Here is a 12,892-nt window from a genome sequence, read left to right as displayed (position 1 = left end):
TAAAACCATTTCGGACGAATTCGCGATACAGCGACAACTGTTATGCGATGTTCATGACCGTCTGAACCCGAAGGACGAAGGACCCCCCCTTCACCTAAGGGACCGTTCAGTTTTTACAGCCCGGGGGCGGCAAAATATTGTCGCCGGTGTTCAAAAAAATATGGACCCCCTGCATTTTCTTGAAAAAAAGATGACCCCCCCCCCTTTGTAAGTTTGATGACCCCCTCCCCGCTGAAAAATAACAAAAACCCAAATGTCAAATTTACCCGCACGGTCTGGATTTTTATTCGTGTAGCATAGATACCAGTGCACAAACTTATCGGCCACATCCATGCAAACGTCTGTTAATTGGACGACTGTAAGGCGATTTTTAACTTTATTTCCATAGACAATTGTATGAAGTAAACTTTTTTATTGGAGTGGTTCGCCAAAGGCAGCCCTCCGGTTTGGTGGCCAAGGTGGTGAGTGTTTGGAAGTCGAAATCAAAGCTTAAAGCGGCAACAACTTCACTTTATAAATCGACCCTTGGCTGCCCTCAACGTTTCCCGGGGATTTACTCGTACCGAATATCAAACTGTTCTTGAAGCCTTATTGTAACTTTGAATTCGTTAATGGTGGTTTGAACAAGAAAAAGAGTTTAACAAATAAATTTTTTAAAACAATAATGTACCTCCACAAAGTGGACGGATTCAAATTTTGCAAAGTTTACTTGAGTCAATTGTGGGACTGGGGGCTTTGGTATTACTATTACATGTTATGTATTTTATAATTTTCTGCAATGGCATTTGGTGGAATCCGATGTAGAAACTATCTAGGGCCAACAACGATAGGTAGTCAGCTTAGCAGTACATTATCATTTGGCGGGATGACGTCACACAGCTCACTCGTTTTGGCCAGGCTATGATATAATGCTGTTTATTGCATTCAATCAAACCATTCCATGAACCATCACACAATGGAATTCTGGGTGTTTATAAAAAGACCAAAGATTTACGTGCAATATGTTTTTTCCCAGACATACGAAAGTACAAGCTGTGCAAATCTGATGCAGTATGGTTTCACCATGGGAGATTCCGACTTCTTGAAAAGTATGGCTGAGTTCCTCACCGTCGAATATGGAGACGATGTAGACAGGTTTGTCCAATAATCTCTTGACTTATCCTCTTTTGTATTGAAAATCAAATCCTCTGTTGCTATATCGAGATTACGAGTTTATGGTGAAATATCCAGATACAAATTTGATATGCCCGTTTCTAAGATTTATATTTTCCATTTTAAAGTATTCTATTCTTGTACATCACTGACGATAGCTGGTGTATTCTGAGTTTTTAATTGCAAGTTCAGTGCACTTAGCTAGTGACAGCATCGCAGGTTCACACACTACCAGGATTTAAAGGTATACTGTCACCTGTGCCAATTTTGCAACAGTTACTATGGAAAGAGAAAATCTAACCAATCACAGATTTTAAGCAGGTGGCCGCTTTTTAAAAACAGAGCCCTCACATGGGCATTTTGAATTCTAAGGAACGCCCCTTTGACTATATATGGGCATATTTATATTACAGGTGACTGTATACCTTTAACACGCCTCCTTTTCCTTTTACACTCGCACAGTGATGACTTGTTGGTGACGGCTGGAGCATCACAAGGTCTCAGTACAATTGGTAGTCTATTATTCCACAAAGGAGATTTTGTTTTCATCGAAAGTGCTACATTCTTCTCTGCCATTAACATATTTAGAGATGACCTTGGCATGAAACTGGTTAACGGTAAGTCACCTTTCAATATCCCCACCGTGACTGTGTAAAAATATCAATTTGATATAAATTTATTATATTATTGTTATGGTAACCGTTCTACTGTATGATGTATATACTGTGCCATATTACTGTGATAAACATGTGATCACTTAATTCAGTATATTATGTCTGATCGCTGTAGTTCCTATGGATGAAGATGGCATGGATATGGATGCACTGGACGAATTGCTAACTTTATATCGTCCTCGTTCAAGCCATGAAATTTCTGATAAACAGCCTTTCTGGGCAGCGGTATATCTTGTCCCCTGCTTTCAAAATCCGACAGGAACTGTTCTTGGAGCGGGTAAGATATTTTCAGTATTTTCAGTGTCCGCAATTCCTACCTTGGTGATAGATGTATTGTAACTGAATTTCACATTGTTAACCCAGGAACCCATTTCTTGAAAGATTCGTTTCCTGCTTGTAATCTACAGTAACGATAGGACGATTTATAGATTCGGTTTAAATATAATCAGAAAATCCACATGGCAGATGTGACTATACTTCTGATCTTCTAATGTTACATAATTTACGGTATCTTCATTTCGTCATGATCAACACTTTCTGTTGATACAAAAACTTCGTGACATCAAAATGACAATGTTGCATATATGTAACAATATCATATCGAATCAAATTTGCTCATGCACGCAACACACAATTCACTGCCCGTCATTAAGTACTTGTTAGCCTGTATTTACACTTTTGAAATGCACACCAAATTCAAGCTTTTATTATGGCTATTTAACGAAGTGTTCAATAGTGTTCAAAATGCATTGAGGCAGTATGCCCCTCGAAAGTGAAAATCTTAGTAGAGAAAACTTCCAACCATTCTTTAACAAAATCGAAAATGAAAACTAGGTGTCACTGTGCAAAATGTAGTACCGGAGAAAAAAATTACCTTAAATGTACCGAAATATGAAAGTCAACTTGAAATGGCTGCCATCCGTTCGTTAATTCCATGGGAAAATAATTTTTCGATTTTCACAAAAATAAGACGGTGAAAACTTTATTTCTTCCAAGAGCTTCAAAATGAGCCCATGTAAGTGGTAAATCAGAAAAAAAGTATTGTGAAAATTTTTAGAGTTGGAATACCTGTCCCATAGGCACATTCTACCTAAAATATATCTTTGTCACAGAACGGTGCAAGCATTTGATCAGAGTGGCTCGTAAACATGGCGTCTTGATCATCAGCGATGACGTCTATGGTCTTCTGTCTTATACTGTTTCCAAAAATGACGTCAACAGAAGTCGCGAGTTTATCTGTCCGAAACGACTCTTCGCATACGACGATAAAAGCGATCCCGATTACAGAGGGAATGTCGCCTCTGTGAATTCTTTCTCAAAGATTTTTGCTCCTGGTGTTCGCTTAGGATGGTACGAACTACCAAAACGTGTGCACAACATTGTCAGAGACAGGTAAGGTCTTTAAAGATAATTCATTTAAAAGATGTACGATTGACAAGTAAAGAAAATTTTACATAGCCAATGTATATATTCTTTTATTCAATACTGATGACTATTTGACGGATAGAGCTGGTAATGTATTACACTTTCTGAAAAGATAGGTTTTTTATTATATTGTCTGGCTCTGTTTTCAAAATGTGTATTTTATTAATTGGAGTTCGTTGTTAGTGATCACACAATTATAACAGTTAATATATTCTGAATTACTTTACCTGATGAAGGTAAGTGAGTAAACAAGAAGTGTGATGAGAACTAGTGCTACCCTCTAACTTTTTGAGATGGACCTCACAGAAATACAGCTCACAGTTCCCACTGTGTATAACAAATTTCAGTCCTCAAACATATAAACGGGTAATTAAGGCGGAAGCATTGTTTATTTCCTTCCAACGTAGAGTTCTATAAAGTTTTCTGTACAGATGACGTTTTGATTCTATGACGTTTAAAGAGAATTATAATATTACAATGAACTTGTCTTGCATTTCTTATTTTAAACCAATGGATTTTCCTGATAATGCATTGCTGACTGGTAGAGGAGGGACATCAAATAAAAGTGTCGAGTTTATATGTTGTCATTGTCAACAATGTTATCAGTTCTGATTTTTATCGACAGCGGTTTGTGTCAGAGCAGTGCCGGTTTCAATACCTTTACTTCCGGTATAATGGCTACAGCAATAAATCTTGGACTTGTTGCCGAAAACTTGAGAGATCTTCGTCGTCTCTACAAGGTATGTTTTTTTTCTATTTCGACAAGTTGTGTTGGCAACGGTAAAGAAGAGTACAGTGCTTGTCAGAAGGAAGTAACAGTATTTCTTAATTATCATTTATCATTGATGGTATTTTAATCCATTTACAACGATGCTTTCCTCGCTTGTCTTTTTCCAGAGCAAATTCGTACTTTCGGTACTTGTTGTACTCAACTTGTGGCCAATACAGAGCAAATGATAGTTCCCTATTATCAGTAATCATCATCATCATTATCATCATCATCATCATCATCAGTGCTCGAAATTAACTTTTTTCCCTGGTAGTCCAATTGGGCTACCATTTTCTGAAGTTGAGTAGCCCAATGGCAAGGGCTGGTAGCCCATGCATATTTTAGTTCAGAGATATCTTATTTTGTTAACCAGACAAGAAAAGCTATTTTTCAAGATTCTGCCCATGAAGTGAATTTTCTAGTCAGTTGATATGAATATTGCACACCTTTAATACCAAAAGAAAGCAGGTATAATGGACGATAGTGATACTCGAAAGTTTGGTGACCTATTGCCAACCCGTTCCACAGGCCAACTGGAAATGAATAGTCTAAAATATGATATTATTTTCATAATCATGAAAAATAATAAATCATAGTTATGAAATATTGATATCACATAACCAAGTATTTCAACATGATTGAGCTTCCTTTCTGCAGAGCAGCACTCGATAAGATCGCTGTATGTGCATGAATTATTTATGGACATGGGCCGGGGCGTCCAATATACTAGGAGGCATAATTTCCGTGTAATTGTGATTGATACATTATGATCAAAATGCAACGAAAAATAATCGCAATCATACCCATCCATAATCCGATAGCACTAGGTCGAAATTCGTAATACAATTGTTGTTAACATAGACACGAAATAGCACAGAACAGACAGTAAATCACCGCTACACGCAACAAAGTCAAATTTATGAAAAAAAGATATATGGACCTCTAAAAATGCGTTTCCATTGGCCATCATTTCCTGTGCCTGTCATTCAAGTACGTCACTTCAGATATTGAAACTTTGTTGAAAAGTTCCATCGCACGGTCTCTTCGTATTACAAAGTCACAGTCTGACATTTGTGTCCACCAGGGTTCGTGCACTTAGTTCGTCCAAAAGTGACGCACCGGACATGGCACACCAAGTACTGACTAACTGAATTTCAGATCCCAGGCTTTGGTAGTCAGAGTTGGCTACCATTTCATCGATTTTCGTAGCCCCAGGGAAAAGTTGGTAGTCTGTGGACACGGGGCTACCGCTAATTTCGAGCCCTGATCATCATCATCATCATCATCATCATCATCATCATCATCTCTCTTAACCACTGTCTTCTGCATCATCCACAAATATTACTTTGGAATTTCCAAAGCACAACGTAAAACTCCACCAAAATCCCGAAACACTACCAACAACAATAACAAATAGACTCGCATACACAGTATACAACACAAATATATAAACAACTCACACATATACAGTAGTTTGAGTGATACCAATTCTTAACTACTCCCGGACATAGTTTGTGGTAACTGGTTCTATAACGTGTCTCGCTTTCATTGCTTATGAAACGCTTTTCTACATGAACTTAATTGAAAAAGATATGTTAATTTGGGTTTTAAGCAAATGTAATGATATAAAAGCCCCCACTCAATTATAAGATTTATCTAATATAAATATTATTTACTTGATAAAATATTCAATGGAAAACAAAAGAATGACAAACTGTTAATGGGCTGTTGACACATTCGCTAATGCGAGAACCAGGGATTGAGAAGGGCGCCTTTAAGATGGGTTATTCATGATTCGCACATGGGGTGACCAATGCATGAATTCACGCAGGGACTGTACAAGATGGTTGGTACCAAAATAATTAGGGATGCTTTCGAAGGGAAACGTTTATAGCAGCTTCTTTTGATGAAACGCCATGTACATTTGAATTTGAAATTGTGACTCACTTCAATATATGAAATGTTTTGCAATGTAGTAAATGAAATGAAAAGTGACCCATGCGGGACTCAAACCCACATCCCACCGAATACATTTCGGATGTCCCACCGGATCTGTTTGTAGACCATCCGGAACGAATTCGGAGGATGTGGGTTCGAGTCCTGCATGGTCAGTTTTCATCCCATTTACTACATTACAAAAAAAGCTTCTTTTGTCATGTGTTTGTCCTTGTTTGGTATCAGGTAAAGTTGTTTTCCTGACCTTACAGCGCGTCATCACTTTACAAATGGGATAAAACGAAATCACGTTTTGGAGCTTGTCCCTCTCTCTGACATTACGTTGCATCATTACTTTACAGTTGGGATAATAGGAAACTACGGTTTGAGAGCCTGTCCTTCTGTTTGCCTTTGTCTGTCTGTCTGTCTGTCTGTCTGCCTTCTCTCTCCCCTCAACACACACACACACACACACACACACACACCACACACACACACTCTCTCTCTCTCTCTCTCTCTCTCTCTCTCTCTCTCTCTCTCTCTCTCTCTCTCTCTCTCTCTCTCTCTCTCTCTCTCTCGTTTAACGATTGTGCAACTTCGCCATATGGTCGAGTATCTCTGTTGCGGATAAAAGACCACGAGGAATATGTGTGTGGCAAGAACGTCATTGTGTAGCAGGCGGGACGTACAGACGATATATACCTGTATGAAACTAGAAGAGAGTGTATGTGATTGAACGTGCAATTGTGATTTGCTTCTTTGTTATTTGCTTTTGAAGTCCTTTGTATTTCATTACCATGTTTAATGATTCACTGCCCTTTGTTATTTCAATCCATGTTCGGTGATGTGCTTTCCTTGTACACCTTTTGCTCAGCAGCGAGAAAAACCACTTTTAATTATTAGTTGAGTAGATTGCTCGATTTGTGGCTGGAGAAAACCAGTATTGATGACTGGGACCAAAAACATTTAAGTTCATAAACATCGTGATAATTTAGCTATACAGAGAACAGAGTTGCGTTAAGAATTATAGACATGTGAAACTCAATTGTCAAATGTAATACATGAAGAAATCATAGAGCTTGCCTGGAAGTAATTAAGAAAATATTAATTGAATTATTTTCATTATTTTAATCGAATAAGATGACAACATTAGAATTTTTTTTGGGAAATCACCATAACTTTTATCATTTCTGGGCTCCAAGTCTTACTACCAAAATAACTCGTACCTATAAAGCCACAAAGCATAACCCCTCCAATGTCTATGGATTGTAACTCTAACGCCACAAAGCATAAATTCCCATCTACTGTACGTGTATGGATCATACCTATAACCTGTCTAACGCCACAAAACATAAACCACCTCTACTGTTTATGGATTACACCTATAACGTCACAAAACATAAACCACCTCTACTGTTTATGGATTACACCTATAACGCCACAAAGCTTGAGCCCCTTCCCCTTTTATCCTCTATGGGTTGTAATGTAAACGCCATGGTTCGGATGTAGATACCCTGCTAAATAAGCGTTATCTCGCCACTTACTGTACAAAAACTAACTTGTTGTTCGTTCGCCTTCAGAAACGTATGCAATCCCTTATCGATACCCTACAGAGAGAACTGCCCCCGGAAGTGTTATTTACAAGGCCAAAGGTCAGTGAAAAGATGATATCTTAATAAGCGAACCATATGTGCACAATACCTCAACTCAACATAACGGTAAATCATAAAATGTTAATGCTTGTGAAGCATGAGTTGTCTGATATTTAATTTGGTTTTGTGTTTAATATAAGCAGTTATATATTGTTGGGATGGTATTTGATATATGTCGAAATGTATATCTTTACATGTCGAAATTTACTTCTCAAGTGACCTAATTTACTGTTTGAGGCTTCAAAAGAAACAAATCGAACAATCTGAAGTAATCAAACAAGGTGTACATAACTTCTATAAGCAAAATCATTATTTTCACACCAATTCAATGTATTGTTTCACAGTTTTAAATTGTCACAAAATGGTTCCCACCTCGCTAAAGTTATTCTTCCTCACTTCCTCGTTTGTACATTGCTTCATTTCAATGACATGGTAGATTATATTATTGGACTTTGTCAACCAGAAATGTTAGTTTCCGCATCTTACAATGGTCTAATGCGATAATTCCTGAAACCAACAAATATGCTAATACGACGGATGATGATAAGAAAACATGTCCAATGCTTTGTGCTTTGTTTATTGTACCGCGTAATTTTAGATGACTATTATATGTTGCTAGGGTGGATATCATTTATGGATCGTTCTACCGGAAAAGTGCTCTTCGATGGAACTGCTGAAAATATGCGAAGAGAAATTTAGCTTAGCTTTTCAACTCGGATCAATGTAAGTAAGGTCTTAGGAAACGATGTAAATGAGATATCAGATGATGACGATGACAGAACAGGTATAAGAAGACTACGGTCAAATGACGTAATTTGGATTTCAAGTTTTCGGTTTGTCACATGTTTCAGACTTTTATAGGTGTAAATAGTCGTAGCAATATCCAGAGATAAGACTTTGCTAGTAGAGGGAAGTGACCTAATGTTTATCAAATTACGTTTCGGCAATGCAAATTGAATCAACGTGAACATATCAGCAGATGGAAACGTATCGTCAAAATGATTCAGCGAACATATCCTGTAAACGGTCATTATTCTGTAATAGCATTAATAACGCCAACCTGAGTGGCTTCCATCACTTAAATTCAAAGGCGATGCAATGAAACAAAGCGACTGTTTTACAACATCTGAAGTTTTCCTGTCTGTGTGTGATTCTTAAACGAGCATTTTGAATCTAGTTTCTTTTATAACTCATAGTAATTACAAAATGAACGACCTGATGAAAAGTGTTATCCGATCCATAATTCTGCACATTCTTTTTTCAACAGCTTTTCACCAGATGAACAATGCAAAAACTGCCTCCGTCTGTCAATTTCTTTCGTAGAAGAAGCAGAAATCGTGGACGGCGCAAGAAGACTGTCAAAGGCTATTAAGTCATTCCTCGATAGCCCTACAGAAGAGTAGCTTTTACGCTCCACAATTGTTGTCATACAACGAACCTAATTTAATTTATTCGGCCATAACAGATATATGCTATCTATTATTCGACACGCTCGACTTCTCTTATGAATTTCTATATTCCAGAATGTAATTTAAATGTTGAAAAGAAATGTTTACTCCCTGCATGTTATGATTAATGTCCGATATTTGTATAGGTTTGTTTTCTTCTTTCTTGCTTTGGTAATGGATTTTTGCTCGTCATCTGAAGGTTAGCGGAAGTTGAAAGCAAAAACTGAATGGAAGGTAAAAATAGATATTACACTTTACATCTTATTCGATAAATAGGCCTGCGAAGTGAAAACAGGTAAAATTTTATACGTTATGTACTATGAACGTGGAAGGCAAGGTGAGACATGATGAGTTAGACCAGATATAGTGTTTAAGGAAAAGACAAATCTAGAATAAATCAAAGTTCTGTTTTTCAGACATTCCATGCAAATTAGTGCTCAGGGGATCCGTTAATTACCAATTTTTGAGACAATAACGCGGCTTTAAATTGTAGTAGTCTTAGATGTTGGTGATGGGCTCTTCGTTGTATGTTGACAGTTCAAGTAATGATCATGAGGACGCTGTAATAGAAACTAAGTGACCTCTGCCTGCCCACAACTTTCCAAAATATGGCGATTTTCCAAAATTGTTTTTAAAACAGTCAAATGGCAGGGTATACGTAATGTGTTTCCTTCAAGGGTGTCTTTATAAATTAGTAGTAGTAGTATTAGTAGTAGTAGTTTTCAAACATCTTTATTTCACACAGGTCCCTACATACTAAAACTGTAAAAGAAAAAAATTTACATTGCCGGGAACCAAAGGAAATATAAGATAAACACAAATAAAAGAAAATCACTACAAAGTGATGGTCGGCATTGAACAGAAAACGTCATAAATGATGAAATCAAATATCAACAAGAAAGACATCTTAAACCCATCACTTAATATTTCAAACAGGTGACACAACCTACCGATGGACAAAAACAGGAAGGTTTCTTATATGTGAAAATTAAGTTGACCTTCATGAGTGTCACAGAGAATACCATCGAAAGCCTTCTACTCAAACTTTTCTTGATGAAACTTTAAACCATTCCCTTTCGAAATCAAGAATGAAAATCAGAGAGCACAGTAAAATTTAGAAATAATGAAACAAACTACCCAATATGTATCGACACTGGACATTCAAAATTATGGCATCGCTGTGTAAACGCTATGCGGAGAGGGAGATAAAATTTTTATTTTGATTCAAATATAAAAAAATTCATTTTTTTCCAAATATAAGTCTATGAAAACTTTATTCTCTCTATGAGATTCAAAATGAGCCGCGACAAAAGATAGAACAAAAGTATCTTGTTCAGGGTCAAGAGGCTGAACATCTGTCCCCAGGGTTACGTTTTTACATAACAACATCAGGCAGAAGTTGATCAGGTATCGACAAACGAGTCAATGAAGAACATTTGCGAACACAGGACAGACCCTAGATCAATTAAGAACAATAAGGACACTATAGAAACGTAAATGTTTGTAACAAATGTAGTGGCAGTGATGAGTTTTTTGTTCTCTAATGCTTCCATGATATATGTAGATTTTGTCAGTAGTTTTCTGACATTTCATTCTGCAAAAGTTTTATTTCCCAGTTTTACCTGTTAGAGGATCTTTAAATATTTAAGTTATTTATATCTTAAGAACTTAGTACAATTCAAAAGACGCTGGTTTTTATCGGTATAAAAGAATGTGAGTTGTTCGTTTCTATGAGACAAGGTGCACTATTGATTTTCTTTAAGTAGTAAATTGTTATCTTGGCAAATGTTATGTTACTTTTTGAACATCATTGTAAAGATTAAAATAACAATTGTTTATTGAAAGCTTTGTTTCTATTGCGGCTCTGTAAAGAAACCGAAATATTGTATCATATGTTCTGAGTCTGAAATGTCCCTGCTCATCCATTGTCTTGAGGATATCCACTTATAATCATTATTTTCACCGTGTCTGAATCTTTTGGAGAGAGCTTTGGTAGCAGTCGCTGCTGTCTCTTGCTTGCTTCACACTCACTGGCAGGCTCTTGGCCTGGCCCAAGATTGTTATAAGTTATGAAAAAGTTTCGCCCAGGCCTGTTCACTGCAGGTTTGAGTGTCTCGCCCCTCAGTAACTTATCGACCCTAGAACTCCATACAGTCAAAATTGCCTGCATTGATAACAGGAGAATATTCATTCTTTTGTCTCTATTTACGCATGTTTCATACTCTATATCACGGTCCTCCGTATAGAGAGAATATACATGTTTCATACTCTATATCACGGTCCTCCGTATAGAGAGAATATACATGTGTTTAGACGAACGAATATTGGTTTTCAGCCAGGCTTACACGGGGCGGGTGTTATTTGAGTCTCAGAGTTATTCTTTAAGGAAACGGCAAAATCGGTCTGATATCCAACACCGATATTTTGGATGAATAAGTAGGTATTTTTGTGACTTAAGGAAATCAAACGCTCTGATCGGCACACCACCATCACTCTGGGGAAATGTTAGGGATACTACAATAGAGCTAGAAAGTGACACTTTTTCGCAATTGGTGATAATCTTTCAAGTGTTATTCTCAACGCTGTCTGTGAGAAGACGTTTGTTCTCACAAACTAATTGTGAGAGATCAATGGTGAGAATCAATAGTCTAGTCGGAAGGTAGGGTTCCCATGCCCCCATGGATGTATTTTTTTTAACCTACATTTTTGTAATCCTTAGGGTCTATATTTAATGAATTTTGATGTTCTCAAAATCAAATCGTGTCCCATGGGGTTCATTTGGCGCCATCTTTGCCGCCATCTTGGCCGCCATCTTGAATTTCAACAATGGGGGAGGGGTCACGTATCTACCGCTCGACGGAAACAGAAACAATAAAATACTATAAACGTTACATTTTTAGAAAGCCAAGATCATTGCCTTTTCATTGATATATAACTTAATAGGGATTAGTTAATATTCGAACGTCGATTAGACTTTATAACGGCCATTGGCCGTAAATCGTAAAATTTGCTAAATTTCACACCCAATAATTAAGTTCCCGTTCCTCCAAACAATTTTTCATAAGGTATTTATATATTTTTTGGAAGAACTCAGTGCAATAAACAAGAAAAACAAGATTAAAAGTATGTGTCTTGAGATTTAGTGGGTGCATGAGCTTGTTTTCTTATTACGCGGTATGCCACATATCCGTGTGTAACATAAGGGGTAGGGGTAATGTTTCCCTTTCTGTTTCGAATCATGAATGATGAAACCATAAAAATGTTACATTTTTTGAAAGTGCTGCATCAGACCTTTCTAGAAATATATAGATTTATGGGGAAAAGTTGCATATTGAAAAGTTACAAAGCTTAAACCTTTCGGTTTGTGTCGATTTTAAGTGATTTTTAAGAACGAAATTACAACATATGGGGTAGGGGTAATGTTTCCCTTTCTGCCTCGAACCATGAATTACGAAACCATATGAATGTTACACTGTTGGAAAGCTCTGAAATTGGCCTTTCCAAACATGTATAGTTTTATTGGGAAAAGTCCATATTTTAAAGGTACAAAGCTTATGCCTTTCAGTTTGTGTCAATTTTAAGTGATTTTTTAAGGACGAAATTACAACATATGGGGTAGGGGTAATGTTTCCCTTTCTGCCTCGAATTATGAATTATGAAACCATATAAATGTTATACTGTTGGAAAGCTCTGAAATGGGCCTTTCCAAACATGTATAGTTTTATTGGGAAAAGTCCATATTTTAAAGTTACAAAGCTTAAACCTTTCAGTTTGTGTCAATTTTAAGTCATTTTTAAGAACGAAATTACAACATATGGGGTAGGGGTAATGTTTCCC

At 36.9% G+C, this 12,892-nt stretch overlaps 1 protein-coding gene across 1 annotated transcript in view; it reads left to right on the top strand.

Annotated features, from left to right (window-relative positions):
- Window positions 1–10,899, top strand: part of LOC139141832 (2-aminoadipate transaminase-like) — a 35,668-nt gene extending 24,769 nt beyond the window's left edge. Inside the window, exons 3-10 of the mRNA XM_070711518.1 lie at window positions 1,016–1,134; window positions 1,615–1,769; window positions 1,942–2,103; window positions 2,939–3,218; window positions 3,877–3,991; window positions 7,536–7,607; window positions 8,227–8,330; window positions 8,875–10,899. Coding sequence (XP_070567619.1) covers window positions 1,016–1,134; window positions 1,615–1,769; window positions 1,942–2,103; window positions 2,939–3,218; window positions 3,877–3,991; window positions 7,536–7,607; window positions 8,227–8,330; window positions 8,875–9,010 — 1,143 coding nt within the window. The 3' untranslated portion in view covers window positions 9,011–10,899. The remainder of the gene's footprint in view (window positions 1–1,015; window positions 1,135–1,614; window positions 1,770–1,941; window positions 2,104–2,938; window positions 3,219–3,876; window positions 3,992–7,535; window positions 7,608–8,226; window positions 8,331–8,874) is intronic.
- The last annotated feature ends 1,993 nt before the right edge of the window (window positions 10,900–12,892 follow it).

The sequence above is a fragment of the Ptychodera flava genome, chromosome 10 (genome assembly GCF_041260155.1).
Source record: "Ptychodera flava strain L36383 chromosome 10, AS_Pfla_20210202, whole genome shotgun sequence".
Taxonomy (NCBI): domain Eukaryota; kingdom Metazoa; phylum Hemichordata; class Enteropneusta; family Ptychoderidae; genus Ptychodera; species Ptychodera flava.
Note: the sequence above shows the minus strand (reverse complement) of the source record. Positions and strands in the feature narration are given on the sequence as shown.